The sequence below is a fragment of the Conger conger genome, chromosome 8 (genome assembly GCF_963514075.1).
Source record: "Conger conger chromosome 8, fConCon1.1, whole genome shotgun sequence".
Taxonomy (NCBI): Eukaryota; Metazoa; Chordata; class Actinopteri; order Anguilliformes; family Congridae; genus Conger; species Conger conger.
The window spans coordinates 8,564,770-8,585,288 of NC_083767.1; the positions used below are offsets into that span (position 1 = coordinate 8,564,770).

General features: G+C 43.3%; 1 protein-coding gene and 1 long non-coding RNA gene across 2 annotated transcripts; both read right to left on the bottom strand.

Moving 5' to 3' along the window:
• Positions 1 to 3,510: 3,510 nt before the first annotated feature.
• On the bottom strand, positions 3,511 to 11,838 carry LOC133135738 (uncharacterized). The gene is made up of 6 exons (XM_061252974.1): positions 11,437 to 11,838; positions 7,566 to 7,763; positions 6,371 to 6,448; positions 5,522 to 5,875; positions 5,152 to 5,184; positions 3,511 to 4,517 (listed from the first exon to the last, which is right to left on the bottom strand). The coding sequence occupies exons 1-6, from the start codon at positions 11,744 to 11,746 to the stop codon at positions 4,441 to 4,443; spliced, it is 1,050 nt and encodes a 349-aa protein (XP_061108958.1). The 5' UTR covers positions 11,747 to 11,838; the 3' UTR covers positions 3,511 to 4,440.
• A 7,548-nt stretch (positions 11,839 to 19,386) lies between these two features.
• On the bottom strand, positions 19,387 to 20,479 carry LOC133135944 (uncharacterized). Its single transcript, XR_009709459.1, has 2 exons — positions 20,287 to 20,479; positions 19,387 to 20,203 (listed from the first exon to the last, which is right to left on the bottom strand). It is a non-coding gene; the product is annotated as an uncharacterized LOC133135944 (long non-coding RNA).
• Between the last annotated feature and the right edge of the window lie 40 nt (positions 20,480 to 20,519).

Here is a 20,519-nt window from a genome sequence, read left to right on the forward strand (position 1 = left end):
CGCTGTGGTTTGAGTTTTTGTAATTTATACAGAACCTTGTAGTAGGAGTACAATTCGTAGTAACGATTTGATTACTTAGCAAATGATTCAGTACATCATGAAATCTAATTTCGGCAGGATTCGATTCGATTTTTTTTCCCTATGATTCAATATATTTTCATGAAAAAACTATTTTTAAAAATACACAAATGTGACTGGAGAAGTTGATGCGTATTAGTGGAATGTATACAATTAAAACACAACTTATTTACTCTCATATTACACCTCTAAACAAATAAAGGGAACACTTAAGAGACATCAGATCTTGATGAACTATATATTCAAGTTGAAAATCTTTACTGATGTACATTGTATAGTTTGTTGAGAACAAAATGACGTAACGGTCAAAGGAAACCAAAATTATCAACCCATTGAGGGCTGGATTCAAAATCATACTGAAAATCAAAGTTAAAAAATTGAAATCACAGGCTGATCCAACTCGTGTGAATTTTATCACGGCAACTCATATTGTGACTCAGTAGTGTGTATGGCCCCCACGTGCCTGTACGCACTCCCGACAACGTCTGGGCATGCTCCTGATGAGTCGGCAGATGGTGTCCGGGGGGGGGATCTCCTCCCAGACCTGGATCAGGGCATTAGTGAGCTCCTGGACAGTCTGTGGCGGTACTTTGCAGTGTTGGATGCACCGATACATAACGTCCCATAGGTGCTCAATTTGATTTAGGTCAGGGGAACCAGTCAATGGCATCAATGCCTTCCTCATCCAGGAACTGCCTACACACTCTACATGAGGCCGGTCACTGTCCTGTACCAGGAGGAACCCAGGGCCCACTGCACCCGGTCTGAGGATTTCATCCCGGTACCTAACAGCAGTCAGGGTACCATGGGCTATGACATGGAGATCGGTCCTGCTGCTGGGTTGATGCCCTTCTACGGCCCTGTCCAGCTCTCCTTGTGTAATGGCCGGTCTCCTAGTATCTCCTCCATGTTCTTGAGACTGTGCTGGGAGACACAGCAAACCTTCTTGTGACCGCACGTATGGATGTGCCATCCTGGAGGAGCTGGACTACCTGTGCAACCTGATTGGGCTGCAGGTACCGCCTCATGGTACCAGTAGTGACAAGGACACTAGTAAAACACAAAAAACTTTCAGTCAGGAAGGATAGGAAGAGAGCAATTGTCTGGCCACCACATGCAAAACCATTACCTTTTTGGGGGTTGTCTTGCTTTTGCATCTCCATTGTAACTGTTGTCACTTTCATTTGCACCAAAGCAGGTGAAATTGATTCACAATCACCTGTGCTTCCTAAATGGACAGACTGATATCCCTGAAGTTTAACTGACTTGGTGTTACACTGTGATGATTAAGTGTTCCCTTTGAGCAGTGTATAATCAACTATAATTTATTCTAACATTTCAAATCAATGAAATGCCACCTTAAGATTGACACATCAATGCATTTTTACACCCTTACCAAATACCCTATTTGGAAATGCATAGTGTTGACGACAGATATTTATTCCAATTTTAACTAATTACTTTCTTTTGTATTCAAGGGCGGCACTGATGGTGTAGTGGGTAGCACTGCCACCTCACAGCAAGGAGGTCCTGGGTTAAAATCCCGGTCGGCCGGGGCCTCTCTGTGTGGAGTTTGCATGTTCTCCCCGTGCTCATGTGGGTTTCCTCCGGGTACTCCGGTTTCCTCCCACAGTTCAAAGACACTCATACACTCATGCCCATAGGTATGAGTGTGTGAGTGAATGGTGTGTGTGCCCTGCGATGGACTGGCAACCTGTCCAGTGTGTATTCCTGCCTTTCGCCCAATGTATGCTGGGATAGGCTCCAGCCCACCTGCGACCCTGTTCAGGATAAGCAGGTTAAGATAATGGATGGATGGATGGATTTTTGTATTCATTGGTAAGTAATAGAAACCCCATGTTGCTACAGAAAATAACTGAAAAGTTACTACAAAAAACAACTCTTATTCTGTGACCATCTAAAGTCTGATGTTTCCGAAGAAGCACTGTAATGAAAATAAAATTATAGTAATGCCTTCAACGTATTAAAATGCATTTTATTGTTCCAATTGACAATATTCTGTGGAAACGATCAAATTCCCAAATCAAGAATATTCACCAGTGGGCCATACCTGCACACTCTAAAAGCATTGCAAATAAAGGAAGCTGGGAAATGTAAGCACCCTGTTCAGGATAAGCGGGTTCAGATAATGGATGGATGGATGGATGGATGGATGGATCTTTGGAGTCAATCTTCTCAATGCCTGATTTTGGATGATTTTACAGGACTTGAAACTTTTGAAACCTTTACTCCATAACCATGGGGAGCGTTTTGAGCCAATTCTTGTTATAAGCATTGGGGGCAGGACATACGGAGCCACAGAGTTGGGAGGGGGGAGTGAGGCACATGGATTGAATGGGTGGGAGGGGCAGGTGGACCACTTGGCCATGGATTTCATTGATGCCTTTAATCTAGTGATTAACCCTTTAAGGCAGGGATCATCAAATGATGGTGCTAGTTTTTCACCTTCCCTTTACCTGGGAGTCAGGTGTTAAGACAAGTCCGGCCAATGAGTAACACACATTGTTCAGTTAATTATCCAGGAGAAAAGAAAATGAGATGATCCCTGTCATAAGGATCATACATATGTGATTAGAACTTTCTTAACTGAACAAATGAATGCTGATATAATAATCACTTCTGGTAATTGGGAAATCAATGGAGCTCTAGTGTTCTCCATTGAGCTTTGAGATACAGCACCCACACAGAACTCATATACTTCATGTTAATTTACTTAATCTACCTGGTTTTGCTTATATTTTTTATTACAGCAACAAGCATAGTGGTTCACTTTTGTCACTGTTTTCCCATATACTGGGCATCTTTTAAGATAATGTTGTACATAGCATCTACTGCAAGAAAGTTTTGTCCTCTTGTCCCCATCCCCCCATTTTTCACTAAGGAATTCTTCTAGGATACAGCTTATTTGTGCTCATTTCTTCACCATATCAACAAGCTGGCATGGCTAGTCATTGAGCAGTTCTTTAGCCAGAGATTTCACTGCATTTGCTGCCCTATAAATTATGGGTTTTTCCAGGTCTAGACCTTGTGCTCTTAGCATTCTCTCTCTTAGACTGTTATCCAGAATCAAAGACACACAAGCTTGTCTCTGATCAACAAGTATTTAAGATCACTGAATTAACACATTTTGCTTACATTTCTCAATTCACATACTGGACAATAGTTTCTTAGGATTTCTGAGCAAATGTTAAGAATCTTCCTTCCAAAAAAATTAAGAAATGCCTTCCAAATGTGATGTTATGGTTTGTTATACAATAAGCCACAAACTGAAATAAAAGAACAAAATAAAGCCATCCCATGTGTTTATACATGCATGTATGAGCTCAATAATGTTTGGGACAAATACATTTTTTCTTGATTTGGCTCTGTACTCCACAATTTTATATTTGTAATCAATCAATTCACATGTGGTTAAAGTGCATACTCGGGTTTTATTTGAAGTACTGTTTTCTACAGTTGGCAATACAAATTCTGCAAAAATACAAATAAATACAAAGACATGCAGGTTAGGGACTACAGATGAGGCTCCTGGCATTGATGTGGAAACTGAAAATGTTGATTCATGTGCAGTTGTTGTGTTTTCCCAATCTAAAACAAAGATCCCCAGACTTTGTGCAGAATTTCTTTAAAGATTTTTCAATAAAAAGGATGAGGCAGAATCTTCCAGAATATCAAAATGTATTCTCTAACAGCGATCATAAACCTGTGGTGTCTCTGCAGAGTGACCCAACATCGTTCAGTTACAGATAGGCTTTTATACAGTTTCTGAACAGGCTTATTTCCTCCCAACAGGTGTCTCTTTTCACTGCGCCACAATGACTTTCTAAGACGTGATCAGGATAGGTCAATTCTGATTGGTTTGGCACCAATTGGCCTGGGTATTGTGGAATCAGTGTGGTTCTAAAAATACATGCTCCTTCCACCATTTCCTTCGGCCCCCAAAAATACAAGTTCCTTCCACCATTTCCTTGGGGCCCCAAAAATACATGGGGGGGCTCTAGTGGTCTTTTTCTTAAGTGCATACAACCAGTGGAAATAATACTCAGTGAATACCTAACAGTATGAGCTTTATACAAAAATATAATTTCACATATCTTGGAGGTCTCCAGTCAGCAGAGATCTATGAGTACATTTGACAGGCCACTAAACCATCGACTGGCACACAACATTACAGGCCCACATTTTGAAATGGGTTTGAGTTCTGAACATCACCTGGGCTTACCTATTGTACCTTAGGTAATCAACCTGGCATCCAGCAGTTGTCCCCAACCCAGGTGGTGACCGTGCATGGGGTTGGGGGAACATGTTAAAATGTTTATTTTTTGTTATGAGCAGAACAGTTCAGATGAAGATGGCAAGCAGTAAGGATACCACCAATACAAACAAGACTGTGCACTTCTGTCTTGACTGATTATCACCTGTGTGAGAGACAGAGAAAGAAAGAGGGAAGGTGAGACAGGAGCAAGAGCAACAGCCACATTAAACAGTATTAAAATGACATGCAATACCTAGATTACCAACTTTACAATCCCATTATCAGAGTAAAGGCATACTATGCAGAATTGGGCACAGGTCACCATAATGTATCATAGCAATGGCAGAGCATGGTTGTTTTGTAACATTTTCAAGGTGAAAATCTTACATAGTATGCCTTTAAAGATGTTTAATTTGATTTATCGCCACGCAAATTTTATAAATAAAGAACTGGAGAAACTGACAGGTCCCGCTCACGACTACTATCTGTTCTGGCTCCACGGTGGTTGGCATTTATATAGCGCCTTTATCCAAAGCGCTGTACAATTGAGCGCTGCCCATTCATACACACACTCACACACCGATTGCGATTGGCTGCCATGCAAGGCACCGACCAGCTCGTCAGGAGCATTTGGGGGTTAGGTGTCTTGCACCAAGCTCCCTACCTTCCTGTAAACCTTAATTGTTCTCTTTCTGTGATATTTACTTGTGTATCAGGACGTTTAGTTTAGCTAGGTAAGCAGCCTGTTCATACATTTGCGGTATTATGACTTTGTTGTACGTCGCTCTGCCACTCACCTGGACTTGAACTTGATGTGCTTGGTAAAGTCACTAGAGAGAGAGAGAGAGAGAGAGAGAGAGGAGAGAGAGAGAGAGAGAGAGAGAGAGAGAGAGAAGGCTGGGTTGGTCAAGGAAAATATTGCTGGAAGTCACAGTGGTCAAAAAGAAGCAGAAACAGCTGCTATATTATTTCAGATGTATTTATTACTGCAAGCACTGGTTTATAATGCGTTATTCAGTGTGAACCAATCTGAACTGATAGTACAGCTAATTGGGCTTCTTTTTGCAATCTTGAGTGATGGCATTAGACTTTTCTCACATTTCTACACATTTCAGCATGAACAACATTATCGGTAAAGAGGAGAAAGCTACACAGAACTGTACTCACCCGTCACATTGAGAAAAACTTCCGTCAAATTATAGTGCCGGTCACTGCTGACATAGCACTGAAACTTCCCCCCGTCTGCTACCGACACATTCTCCAGCCTCAGAGATACATCTCCCCTCTTTAGCCCCCCGGGCTGCAGAAATGCCCGCCCGCTGAACTGCGGGGCCTGGAAGCTCCCCTGCACCTGACGTTCCCGATAGAGAAGCACTGATATTTGGTAGGATGGAGTCCGTTGGAACCAGTGAACCTGCATGGACTCGGCATTGTGGGGAGGGAGGACCCAGCAGGGCAGGGTGACCGAGCTTCCCGTCCGGACCGAGATCGGATCACGAGGATCCAATCCTGAAAAGGATTCTGTGGAGGACAGATGCATAATTATTGAGAAAATGCAGATGTACCAGAGTATGAGAGAATCACGTATTCTAAGTGTGCAAAAGGCTGTGACGCATTTATTTAATTTACAGTAAACATTGTGCGTTTGGAATGCTGTAAATGTTTTTTAACATCCGTGTTAAATATGTAAGGCTTTTGAAGTCCACTGCTGTTTGACTAGATCAAAAGCACCATGTATGAAAAATTTAGGGAAAATAATTGGCAAAGATGTAAATATAAATGTCAAAAACCACAAACAATAAGCATCTACTGAAACGATACTGCATTTAATGGGCTGCTTTCCTGGTCTCATTAGAAATATATAATTTTTTACAAGTCTTAAAATTAATTTACTGCAATTAAAGACACCATTTGATTTATTTTTATTCTTTGAAAAATAATAATGCTATAGAATTCTAATTAACCATGTCATGCATCTCCCAAACCAAATATTTAACCCAAACAGAGCACACTCACCATCAGCAGCAGCAGCAGCAGCAGCAGCAGCAGCAGGCAGAAGAATCAAAACAACCAGGAACCAGATCGGCGACATCCCTAAAAAACAAGAAAGGGCTTATTCTAGGAAACTCAAGCAATTTCAGTATAGAAAAATATATATATACAGCACACATAAAATATTTTTGTTGGCACAGTTTAAAATGCTTCAAATTAAAATGCTCTTAATAGGCCTACAGGGGTATACAGTGGCTTCAGAAATAATCGGGTACCTTGAATGTATGGGGTGGGGGGGGTAGGCACCCAAAAGGTCACTCGTAGTAAACCTTTACAAAAATTGCTGAATGACAACCCGTTCTTCTGAAGCTGAAACGGTCAGCTCAGTTTACAACAAATGCACTTTCACTACCAGTGACTGGTCGTACAAAAATGCATTTCATTTCATAACATGGCCACTACTGTACTTACAACACAACACTGAAGAATATTGTAATTCATTTAATTCAGAAAGGTTCCAAACAAATACAGTAAGACAAGCAAGTTATTGGGCAGAAGAGAACAGATACAGGTCACCATAATGTATCATAGCAATGACTGAGCATGGTTTTTTTAATAACATTTTCAAGGTAAAAAGTATGCCTTTAAAGAAAGAAAACATAAAAACACTATTTGCTAGGTTTAATTTATCTCCGTGCAAATTTTATAAAGAACTGGAGAAACGGACAGCCATCTGATACAGATAGACATCGTTCCAGTGCAGAGTATTCATTGGTTGTTGACCAAGTGTGCAACAACTCACCTCGACTTGTGGATGTGGATGGAGCATTTGGTAAAAGCACTATAGAGTGAGAGTGAGAGTGAGAGTGAGAGTGAGAGACTGGATTAGTCCCCAAACTAGAGGACCATTATGAATAAGGCTGGGCTTTGTAAAGGAAAATATTGCTGGATGGTCATGGTTAACTGAAAAATTATTTATTTCATTGAATTGAATCCGTTGGAACCAGTGGACCTGCATTGACTCAGCATTGAGGGCAGGGAACAGCCAGCAAGAACACTGGTTTGTAAGGCGTTATTCAGTGTGAACCAATCTGAACTGACAATTGGGCTTCTTTTTGCAATTTGAGTGATGGCATTTGGCTTTTCTCACATTTCTACACATTTCAGCATGAACAACATTATCGGCAAAGAGGAGAAAGGTACATTGAACCGTACTCACCCGTCACATTGAGAAAAACTCCCGCCCGATCATAGTCACTGCAGGCATGGCACTGACACTCCCCCTCGTCTTCTACTGACACATTCTCCAGCCTCAGAGACTCGGCAATGTGGGCTGGGATGACCCAGTAGGGCAGGGTGACCGAGCTTCCCGCCCAGACCGAGATCGGATCACGGGGAACCAATACTGAAAAGGATTCTGTGGAGGACAGATGCATAATTATTGAGAAAATGCAGATGTACCAGAGTATGAGAGAATCACGTATTCTAAGTGTGCAAAAGGCTGTGACGCATTCATTTAATTTACAGTAAACGTTGTGCGTTTGGAATGCTGTAAATTATTTTTTAACATTTGTGTTAAATATGTAAGGCTTTTGAAGTCCACTGCTGTTTGACTAGATCAAAAGCACCATGTGTGAAAAATTTCGGAAAATAATTGGCAAAGATGTAAATATGAATGTCAAACCACAAACAATAAGCATCTACTGAAACGATACTGCATTTAATGGGCTGCTTTCCTGGTCTCATTAGAAATATATAATTTCATACAAGTCTTAAAATTAATTTACTGCAATTAAAGACACCATTTGATTTATTTTTATTCTTTGAAAAACAATAATGCTATAGAATTCAAGCAATTTCAGTATAGAAAAATATATATATACAGCACACATAAAATATTTTTGTTGGCACAGTTTAAATTCTTCAAATTAAAATGCTCTTAATAGGCCTACAGGGGTATACAGTGGCTTCAGAAATAATCGGCGGTAGGCACCCAAAAGGTCAGTCGTAGTAAACCTTTACAAAAATTGCTGAATGACTGTTGTATTTTATCGTGAAAGTATAAGCACGAAGCACACGTAGTGTTGAACTGTTCTTTACTTAGCTTCTTCTTCTCTCATTCCACTCTTACAGTAGTATTACCCAGCTCATTAACATAATGTAGCGACCTCTATAGGATTGTAAGATATACCACATATTCCTCTTTGTAAAGAACATTACGTCAATACAGTCCCTTGAAAACTGAAGGACTTCGCGAAGGCAGAACAATCACAACATGTTCAATAAACTGCATGTCCCTTTTTTTTTTTATTTAGTTGTACACATCTCTCCTTATTGGAAGCATGTCTATGTTACATAGTCCTTGTGCCAATCTGGGGCACGAACATTCCTGCGTGGTGGCAAAGCAGCACCAGATAATGCAACAGCTCATGTGTCTCCTCTGAATGATGTGGAGTGGAAGACACAGGTGGGGTGCCTGGATTGGCAGGGGCAAGATGACTGGCATTCCAGACTTTGCCATCAGAGAGGAGAAAGGTTGCAGGACCCCGCTGTCCAATGATCTGGAGTGGTTTTGTAAACTTGTGCGCACCTTTCCTGACCATGACTGGTTTTTTAATGCGCACAAAGCCAGTAATGTTGGAATCTGTGCACTGCGACGTTTGTCGGTGTAGGTTTGTGATTTGATTTGTTTCTTGCGAACAGTGTCTCTCAGTGCTGCATGGTCTCGCTGTGTAGGACGTGTAGGTAGGCCCCTGATGTTCAGTTTGGTGTTCAGAGAACGACCATGCAGCAGTTCAGCAGGTGAAACTTCTGTGATTGCATGAGGAGTAGTACAATAGGAAAACAAAAAATCAGTGGCAAACTGCTTCCACGGTCTGCCCTCAATGTCTGCTGTCTGAAGGCAGTCTTTGAGCACTCTGTTCCACCTTTCTACTTCCCCATTGCATTGTGGGTAGTAGACTGAACTGCGACAGTGTTTAATGTCTCGACTGGCAAGGAGTGCTTCGAATTCAGCCGAAACGAAAGCTGAGCCATTGTCCGTCACCAGCTTCAGCGGGTTCCCCTCACGGCTGAAGACGGTAGACAGAAACTGAATGACTGTAGCAGAGGTCACCTCAGAGGTGAACGCCACCTCTGGCCACTTGCTGTAATAGTAAGGGTAATGGCATAACGGCAGTCAAGAGGGGCACGGAGGTAAGGACCTACAATGTCAATTGCAAGCTTTTCCCATGCTGCGTTGGGAAGACTGACAGGAGTCAGAGGAGCAGCTCTGACGACGGCAGTCTTGTCGTGTTGAGTGCATGTGGCACAGGACTTGATGGCAAGTTGTACAGCTGTGTCCATACCTGGCCACCAGTAGAGCTCCCTAAGCCTCTGTTTTGTACGTACAATTCCCTGATGTGTATCATGGGCAATTTGAATCAGCTTGGATTGAACATCCCTTGGAACCACAACACGATGTGTGCCGCGGATGACAAATTCCTCATGTTCAGAAAGTTCAGTCTGAACTGTGAAGTATGGTATGAGAGCTGGATCACTGCCTTTCACTGTACGTGGCCAACCTGTCCTGATGTACGTTCTCACTTGTTGTAGGAGTGGACAGTCCTTACATGCAGCAGTCAGCTCTTCAATTGTAACAGCAGCAAAATCATCCGACACTAATGCCACAATCTCCATGTCAGGTTCAACCTGAGGTTCAGTGTGTGGCAGTGGCAGATGTGAGAGACAGTCAGCTATCACATTGTCACAGCCTCGTTTGTACTCAATGGTGTAATTGAATGTTAAGAGTTTTGCAGACCACCGGGCAATTCTCATACCTGCTCTGCCAAGGCCTTTAGTGGTGAGCAGCGTTGTCAGAGGGCTGTGGTCTGTACGAAGTGTGAAATGGTTACCCCACAGGTAAGTACGCCAGCGTTCAGTTGCCCAAACGCAGGCGCAGGCAACCGCTTTATTCGGCTCTCTCAGATCGACACATAGCCTCAGCTGTCAACTTTTCTTCCTGATAGCTAGTATCGGTGATACCCAGGGTGATGCATCAGTTCTCGATAATGCCTTCCTTTTCCAAACGCAGCAGCTCTGCAGAGACGTCATCACGGACGGAAAATGGCAACCGGCATAGCTTTTGCTGGACAGGATCTTGACTCTGTGTACAAAGTTCTTGACCTCTCCAGGTTCAGAAACAGCAGCTGTATGTTGCACAGGTATCAACGGTGGAGTGGAACTGCAAATGCAGTCATTTGTAATGTCGATGTGCAAGGCAGTAACAAGGTCCATGCCTAAAATTGATGTTCCCACTGGCACGACGTAGAAGGTAGCATAGGCAGATTTAGAATTGCAAGTCACATTCACATTAAGACAGCCCAGTACAGGTATCGGTGTTTTTGTGTATGTCATAAGGCGCACAGTAGGGTTTGTTAACGTAATGTCTTTGAAATTTTTCTCGAAGAAGCACTGAGGTATAATTGAAACAGCAGATCCTGTATCGATAAGTAATTTTGCCTTTACAGTAGTGCCAGCTGAGGCTTGAAGTGACACACTGCACCACAGTTTATTTGTCTGCATATCTGTCCCATCGGCAATGCTTAAAACTGTCACAACAGAAACTTGCTTCACCATGGAGGCAGGCATGCTTCTGCAAACTTTGGAAAAATGTCCATTTTTGTTGCATGCAACAGACTTTGCAGGGCATGTAGGACTGTTTGCAAGATGACTGGATGAACCACCGCGGTAGCACTTCTTACCCGCGGAGGGATTTGAAGACTCGGTCGGCTTGGGCGCTGAACGTGACTCTTCGCGCTGAAAGTGCGAGGGCTTGCGTCTTCTCCACGAAAAGTAGTGCCCTGCACGGCTCAAACCACTGCATCACCTTTCTTTGCCATCGCTTGCGCATCAGCCAGCACAGTCTCAATGTGGCTCGCCAGCGTTATAGCTTTTTGTAATGTTAGTTCACTTTCTAAAAGCAAGTGTTCGCGTATCCTAGAACTGTTTGTCTTCTAACTGGTCTCGTATCATGTCATCTGCAACAGTTCCAAACTCACATGTCGACGCGAGCTCACGTAGGGCAGCAACGTAATGCAAAATGGACTCACCAACGTTTTGGCGACGTAGACGAAACTTGTTCCTTTCGGACACAACGTTTACTTTAGGGACGAAAAACGACTTCAATGCTCTGCATGCCTCGTCGTATGTGGTCCCCGTTGCAAGAGTAAAGAAAATTCTTTGTGCTTCCACACCAATGCAATGGACTAGTAAGACGCGTTTTCTTTTGTCCGCCAACTCTTTGTCAGACAGCGCCGTCAAGTACGTATTAAAACTTCTCACCCAGGCGTCAAAAGTAATCGTAGGTTCACCAGGTGTTTGTAGGAATGGTGGAGGAGGAGTAAGGCTGAGTAAAGCCATCCTCGTCGCCAATATGTTGTATTGTATAGTGAAAGTATAAGCACGAAGCACAGGTGGTGTTGAACTGTTCTTTACTTAGCTTCTTGTTCTCTCATTCCACTCTTACAGTAGTATTACCCAGCTCATTAACATAACGTAGCGACCTCTATAGGATTGTAAGATATACCACAATGACAACCCGTTCTTCTGAAGCTGAAACGGTCAGCTGTTTACAACAAATGCACTTTCACTACCAGTGACTGGTCGTACAACTGAAAGAAATATAATGGCTGTGCTGCTATGCAAATGCGGTACTCGTCGAATGAGTCTATAGGATCATTAATTGCCAAATTGAAGTGCTAATGATGAAATTATTGCAGTAATCATGTATGATAATAAGCTGGTCGTGAACTGACAGTGTAAAACAATGCATGCTTTGGCCACATGAAATGCAGCAGCAAGTGCTGGCAAAAAGGTTTCATAGAAATGAGTGTAGAATCTTATATTCTCGACAATTACATCACTTTTATATACACATATATTAATTTGAAAAATAAAAACGACAAATTACCGGTTTTACAACATTGTATGTTTTAGGAAAAGTACCCGTTTGATGCTGTCGGGGTTGAATGTTACTAATGTTAACATTGTGGGTCTTTTTTTTATTTTATTGTACTTTTGTTTCTTTTTCATAACATGGCCACTACTGTACTGACCACACAACACTGAAGAATATTGTAATTCATTTAATTAATTCTATTACTTAATGTATTCTCCTATCGACCGCTGTACTCTAGTTCAAACGAGACAGCATTCAGATAAAAAAAAAAAACCCTGGGTGTTACTTATAACAGGCCGTCACAATTATTATGGACCCCAGGAAGACTAGGTGATTGCTACTGCATCAGCTCTTGGGGATCATCATAATAAACAATACAACTGCGTAATTGGCTGCATCTACCCCAGTTCTGTCCGGGCCTTTGCATCTTCCCCAAGTGTTCATACAATATAAAATATGGAATTAGATCATGTTCTTGTTTTTGTGTGTTTGTGGAGGTGAGGGTTCCAGATAGATTTTCTAAACTGTGATATGACTCCGCAATATTTGAGAATAATCTCACAACCACATATTTTCCCTAAAGTCATTGCACTTGGCCCAGTCTTTGTTATCCAATTCATATACTTTTTAATGTATTTATTCCACAGATGACATAATTAGCCAGAAAACATGTTATGCAGTCAATAAGAACCGTACCATACCTATCTAGTAAATCAGAATTACAAACACTCAACAGGAAGATTTAAGGGGCCAAAAGAAAGTTGGGTTTAAAAAAAATAAAATAAATAAAATAAACCCTCTCTTGGCCTGTACCTACTTTTATGAATTGTGTTGATTACTTTTAATGTTGATTATTTTTTTTCTGTGTCGACATTTTCTACATTGTGCCAGCATTCCGAGTTTAAAGCAGGACACATGGACTCACAGAGGGGACTGAATGAATGGGTGGGAGGGGCAAGTGGACCACTTGGTCATCCATCCATCCATTATCTGAACAGGGTCGCAGGGGGGCTGGGGGGCTGGAGCCTATCCCAGCATACATTGGGCGAAAGGCAGGAATACACCCTGGACAGGTCGCCAGTCCATCGCAGGGCACACACACCATTCACTCACACACTCATACCTACCGGCAATTTAGACTCTCCAATCAGCCTAACCTGCAAGTCTTTGGACTGTGGGAGGAAACCCACGCTGACACGGGGAGAACATGCAGGCACCGCACAGAGAACCCAGGACCTCCTAGCTGTGAGGCGGCAGTGCTATGCACTGCACCATCCGTGCCGCGCCCCTACCTGGTCATGGATTTCATTAATGCCTTTAATTTAGTGATTAACCCTTTAAGATGTGAGATCACAAATACGTGATGATAATGTGACAATCACCACTGGCAATGGAAAAGCAATAGAGTATTAGAACACTGACTTTTCTTACTTTCATTCTACCCCTGCGCTCCTAACCAAGCTGCTGTTGGCCTCCGTCTTGTAGCAATCCTCCTGATTTCCTAATCCTGTTTTGTGGAACAGTTCAATTGACTAATTTAATTTAAATCATTTATTATTTAGATAGCAGAGTTTAGATTCCACACATGAAATGCAGCAACAAGTGCTGGTAAAATGGTTTCATATAAAAGAGTGTAGAATCTTATATTCTCTGCAATTACATCACTATCATATACAAATATATTAATTTGAAAAAGAAAAACGACAAATTACCAGTTTTACAACATTAATCGTACCATCACCACGATTGAAGAATTATCATTCTAACCGATGCATTTTTTAAAAAGGACACGTGGTCGACAACAGTGAAGTCTGGAAAGCAGAAAACGTACACTAGGAAACGTGTAAGCAATGGCGTCTCCTGCGCTCAGAATTCTATTTTTTTCCCTTGATTAACAAACGTGTCGATGATCTGACTAATCAATCGGGAGTTAACACGCGGCTTCATCACATCGTGTTGAATGATGAATACAATTTACAAAAAACTGTTTTAATCACTAAGCAGTGGCAGAGACTTCCCCTGACTTTCCTTGAGTATGCTATTAATAAAACGATTCATTCACAGAATACTCAGTACCGTCAGATATAGCCAGCTCTCCCCAATTAGGTATTATTATTTAGTAGCCTATGCCTTATGCATTTCATTATATTTGCATTACGAAATCGTGCACATTTTATCAACATTATTTGCGGACACACGTAGGCTTCTTTCTCCCTCCTTTGCCCGCACTCTGCAATGATCTGCAATGCTAACGCGGTATATAACAGAGTGATGCATCTTTTTTGATAAGTGTTGGTTTGGCTACTCAGGGGTTAATTGATTAGCCCCACCATTGAAACCTTTGTTTCCCCACCAATTCTGATCTATGAGACGCCACTGCGTGTAAACGATTAAACTAGCTATCTGGACTCATGCTGCCATAGTAGGGTACCTGGATAAGAAACCATAAAGTTACTCACTTTTTGTCGACGACCAATTCTCTACTTAATGTCCATGTTTGAAGAACAGACATCGAATGATAAATATTTGGGGGTGCTGTACTCTATTTGGGGGCCAAAACCGAAACAGAAATGAAATGGATCAGAGGAGAGTATAAGACGGATATCCGATTCTTTCAAAATTATGTCCTACAAGCTTAAAGTCATTTGAGAATTTCCGTACGAAGTTGAATTTTTCCCGAGAACGAGAGTTTTGTTTGACACCTGCGCCAGTCTTCATCTGTACCTGATCTGAAGCATGGCTACACGTGAGTAACGTGATGTAGCCTATAATATTTTTTAGGAAAAGTACCCGTTTGATGCAGTCGGGGTTGAATGTTACTAATGTTAACATTGTGGGTCTTTTTTTTTTTTTATTGTACTTTTGTTTCTTTTTCATAACATGGCCACTATACTGACCACACAACACTGAAGAATATTGTAATTAATTTAATTCATTCTATTACTTAATGTACTCTCCTATCGACCGCTGTACTCTAGTTCAAACGAGGCAGCATTCAGATGAAAAAAACCCCTGGGTGTTACTTATAACAGGCCGTCACAATTATTATGGACCCCAGGAAGACTAGGTGATTGCTACTGCATCAGCTCTTGGGGATCATCATAATAAACAATACAACTGCGTAATTGGCTGCATCTACCCCAGTTCTGTCCGGGCCTTTGCATCTTCCCCAAGTGTTCATACAATATAAAATATGGAATTAGATCATGTTCTTGTTTTTGTGTGTTTGTGGAAATGAGGGTTCCAGATAGATTTTCTAAACTGTGATATGACTCCGCAATATTTGAGAATAATCTCACAACCACATATTTTCCCTAAAGTCATTGCACTTAACCCAGTCTTTGTTATCCACTTCATATACTTTTTCATGTATTTATTCCACAGATGACATAATTAGCCAGAAAACATGTTATGCAGTCAATAAGAACCGTACCATACCTATCTAGTAAATCAGAATTACAAACACTCAACAGGAAGATTTAAGGGGCCAAAAGAAAGTTGGGTTTAAAAAAAAATAAAAAAATAAAAACCCTCTCTTGGCCTGTACCTACTTTTATGAATTGTGATGATTACTTTTAATGTTGATTATTTTTTTTCTGTGTCGACATTTTCTACATTGTGCCAGCATTCCAAGGTTAAAGCAGGAGATATGGAGTCAGAGAGGGGACTGAGTGAATGGGTGGGAGGGGCAGGTGGACCACTTGGTCATCCATCCATCCATCCATTATCTGAACCCGCTTATCCTGAACAAGGTCGCAGGGGGGCTGGAGCCTAGCATACATTGGGCGAAAGGCAGGAATACACCCTGGACAGGTCGCCAGTCCATCGCAGGGCACACACACATACCTACGGGCAATAGACTCTCCAATCAGCCTAACCTGCATGTCTTTGGACTGTAGGACTGGAGTACCCGGAGGAAACCCACGCAGACACGGGGAGAACATGCAAGCCCGCACAGAGAGGCCCCGGCCGACCGGGATTCAAACCCAGGACCTCCTTGCTGTAAGGCGGCAGTGCTACCCACTGCACCATCTGTGCTGCTGCCCCCCCCCCGGTCATGGATTTCATTAATGCCTTTAATTTACATTTTTTTTACATTTTTACATTTTAGTCATTTGGCAGACGCTTTTAATCCAAAGCGACTTACAAGTGCATAGGTTCTACCACAAGTCAAAGCATCACATCCAGAACTAGAAAAATACACCTGGACTGCTGTTCTAAACATATAGTCGTCATCATAAGTGCAATTTTTTTGGTTTTTTTTTTGTTTTTTTTTGGGGGGGGGTTAGACAGGGATAGGGGTATCAGAAGGGGGGGGCGGGGTAAATCAGGAGGGAGGACTAAGGTAGAGTTTGAAGAGGTGTGTTTTGAGTCTGCGTCGAAATAGGGGGAGGGATTCTGCTGTCCTGACAGTGGTAGGCAAGTCATTCCACCACTGAGGAACCAGAACGGAAAACAGGCGTGAACGTGCAGCTCGACCGCCAGGTGCCCGTAGAGAGGGAATCGTAAGGCGACCAGAGCTGGCAGACCGGAGTGGTCTAGCTGGGGAGTAGGGAGTGATCAGGGATTGTATGTAATGTGGGGCAGTCCCCTTAGCAGCCTGAAATGCCAACACTAGGGCCTTGAATCGGATGCGTGCGGCAATAGGAAGCCAGTGGAGGCCAATGAGAAGCGGGGTGACATGAGCCGACCTGGGCTGACTGGTGATCAAGCGGGCTGCAGCATTCTGGACCAGCTGGAGGGGCTTGATGGCGCACGCTGGGAGACCGGCTAGGAGGGAGTTGCAGTAATCCAGGCGGGAAATGACGAGCGCCTGGACTAGGAGCTGGGTGGCTTTCTCCGTCAGGAGATGACGGATGCGGCGTATATTAAACAGAAAGAACCTGCAGGTTCTGGCAGTGGAGGATACTTGTGGAGCCAGGGAGAGGCAGTTATCAAGAGTCACCCCAAGATTCTTTGCCGTACGGGAGGAGGAAACTACAAAGTCCTCCACAGTCAGTGAGAGGTCGATTGACGGAGAGGACTTAGCAGGGATGTAGAGAAGCTCAGTTTTGGCAAGGTTGAGCTTCAGGTGATGGGAAGTCATCCATGCAGAGATATCAGCCAAGCAGGCAGAGATCTGTGTGGTGATTTGGGTGTCAGGGGGGAAGGAAATGAAGAGTTGGGTGTCATCAGCGTAGGAGTGATAAGAGAAGCCGTGGGAAGAGATAACAGAACCAAGAGACATGGTGTATAGCGAGAAGAGGAGAGGCCCAAGAACCGAGCCCTGCGGGACTCCAGTTCGTAGGGGTTGAGGGTCGGAGAGTGCGCCCCTCCAAGTCACCTGGTAGGAGCGACCAGAGAGGTAGGAGGAAAACCAAGCGAGTGCAGAACCTGTGACACCCATCCCAGACAGCGATGAGAGCAGAATCTCATGGTTGACTGTATCGAAGGCGGCCGACAGGTCGAGGAAGATGAGGACAGAGGAGAGGGATTTTGCTTTAGCAGAGTGGAGTGCCTCAGTGACCGCGAGCAGGGCGGTTTCAGTGGAGTGGCCACTCTTGAAGCCAGACTGGTTGGGGTCATGGAGATTGTTGTGGAGAAGATAAGTGGACAGTTGGGAGCAGACCGCCCGTTCCAGGGTTTTAGCAAGAAAGGGAAGAAGAGAGACAGGCCGGTAGTTGTTCAGGGCAGAGGGATCGAGAGTAGGTTTTTTGAGGAGGGGAGTGACTCTGGCCCTCTTCAGGGAAGAGGGCATGGTGCCGGAAGAGAGGGAGGTGTTGATTAGAGAGGAGAGAAAAGGGAGAATGTCCTCAGATATAGATTGTAGGAGGGGAGAGGGGATGGGGTCAAGAGGACAGGTGGTTGGGCGGTGGGAAGTAAGGAGTTTCAGCGTGTCGGCGTCAGAGAGGGGAGAAAAGGAGGTTAGGGAGTTGGGGAGGGTAGGAGGGTCAGCAGGGGTGGAGGGTTGGGAGAAGGAATTGCGAATAGCATCGACCTTCTTTTCAAAGAAGGAGACAAAGTCATCAGGTGTGAGTGATGAGGGGGGTGGGGGGGGAGGGAGGGCCAGAAGAGAGGAGAAAGTTGAAAACAGTTTGCGGGGATTAGAGGCGGCCGCGTTAATTTTCGAGTGAAAGAAGGAAGATTTAGCTAGAGAGACAGAGGAATGGAAAGATGATAAGAGGGCATGGAAGGAAGTCATATCACTGGGGAGACAGGACCTTTTCCATTTTCTCTCCGCCGCCCGCAGTTCGGTTCGGACAGCTCGTAGAGCATCAGAAAGCCAGGGACTGGGGGGGGAGGCCCGAGCTAGTTTGGTGGTGAGGGGACACAGAGAGTCAAAGGAAGATGAGAGGGAAGACATGAGAGTTGTAGCCGCATCATCGGTAGACAGTCGAGAGAAAGACTCCGCAGATGGTAGGGAGGAGAGGATTGTAGATGAGAGGGTGGAGGAAGACAGGTGGCGTAGGTTCCGTCGACAGGTGACAGTGGATGGTGGGAGAGATGGATGGGTGTTAGAGGAGAGTGGAAGAGAGAAAGAGATGAAGGAGTGGTCAGATATATGGAGTGGTGTTACAGAGAGGTTGGTTGTTGTGCAGCTCCTTGTGAAGATGAGGTCAAGAAGGTTGCCTGCTTTGTGGGTGGGAGGGGAAAGAGTGAGGGTAAGGTCAAAAGAAGAGAGGAGGGAGAGAAAGGTAGACTGGGTGGACTCTGAGTTGAGGTTGAAGTCACCCAGGATTAACCCTTTAAGATGTGAGATCACAAATACGTGATGATAATGTGACAATCACCACTGGCAATGGAAAAGCAATAGAGTATTAGAACACTGACTTTTCTTATTCTCATTCTACCCCTGCGCTCCTAACCAAGCTAAGCATATCAGAGGAAAGTTTAAGACTGATATCCGATTCTTTCAAAATGATGTTCCACAAGCTGAAAGTCATTTGAGAATGTCCATTTCAATTTTTTTTTATTGTACTTTTGTTAGTTTTTTTAGTATTGGCAGGGCTGCAGATAGGGGGCGATTTGAGCAAATGTTAAGAATCTGTGCCTTCTGAATGTGACCTTACGGTTCGGCATGCAATAAGCTTCAAATTTAAATCAATCAATCACTCAATTCACATGTGGTTAAAGAGCACACTCTCTGCTTTTATTTTATTGTAAGTACAGCAGTTAGAATGTACAGATTTGTTTTGTATTGACTCAATACAACAAGACAATATATATTTGTATTCATGATTGCTCCTACAAGGAAAGCCAGACATGCTATCTTAATTCAAGATTCAAGATTCAAGATTCTTTATTGTCATTGTACAGACATACAACGAAAATCAGGTGCACTCTAGAACCGAACTCATCAATAAGTATAAAAGATTTAAAAGAAAAAGTACTTCCATTCATTCACTTCCACTCATTCTACACACCACATTTATACCATGCGCTCAGTACCAACGTATGCAGTTAAACAGGATTAAAAGTCAATTTCTCATCAATGAGAATAAAGTGCATGCATGCAGTTAAAAAGGAATTAGTCCATATTGCACATGGTTTACAGTTTGGAGTTCAGTATGGAAATGGCCTTGGGATAGAAACTGTTTATAAATCTGGTGGTGCGTGTTTTAATGGACCTGTAGCGTCTTCCGGAGGGCAACAGTTCAAACATGTGATGGGCGGGGTGGAATGAGTCCTTCAGGATGTTGTGTGTCTTTTTCAGGCAACGGGAGGTTGTCGAAGATGTCGTCCAGGGCAGGTAGCTGTTGGTTAATGATGTTCTGTCCAGTCTTAAAGACTCTTTGTAGGGACTTCCTGTCTGCTGCACCGTGGTGTTTGTCTTCCATGAGAGGTCCTCTGAAATGTGTGTGCCCAGAAATTTGTAGCTGGACACTCTCTCCACTTCCTCCCCGTTGATGTGCAGTGGTAAATGTACATCCTGCTTCTTCCTGAAATCCATTATTAGTTCTTTTGTTTTTTTGATGTTAAGTGTCAGATTATTTTCTGTGCACCACTCTGTCAGCCTCTGTACCTCCTCTCTGTAGGCAGACTCATCGCCTTTGGTGATCAGCCCCAACACTGTTGTGTCGTCTGTTGTTGGTGTTGTGAGATGAAGCACAGTCATGGGTGTACAGGGAGTAGAGGAACGGGCTCAGCACGCAACCCTGTGGGGCTCCTGTGCTGAGTGTCAGAGTGGAGGAGCGATTTCGACGCAGACTAAAACACACCTTTTCAAACTGTACCGACCCCCTTTCAGATTTCCCT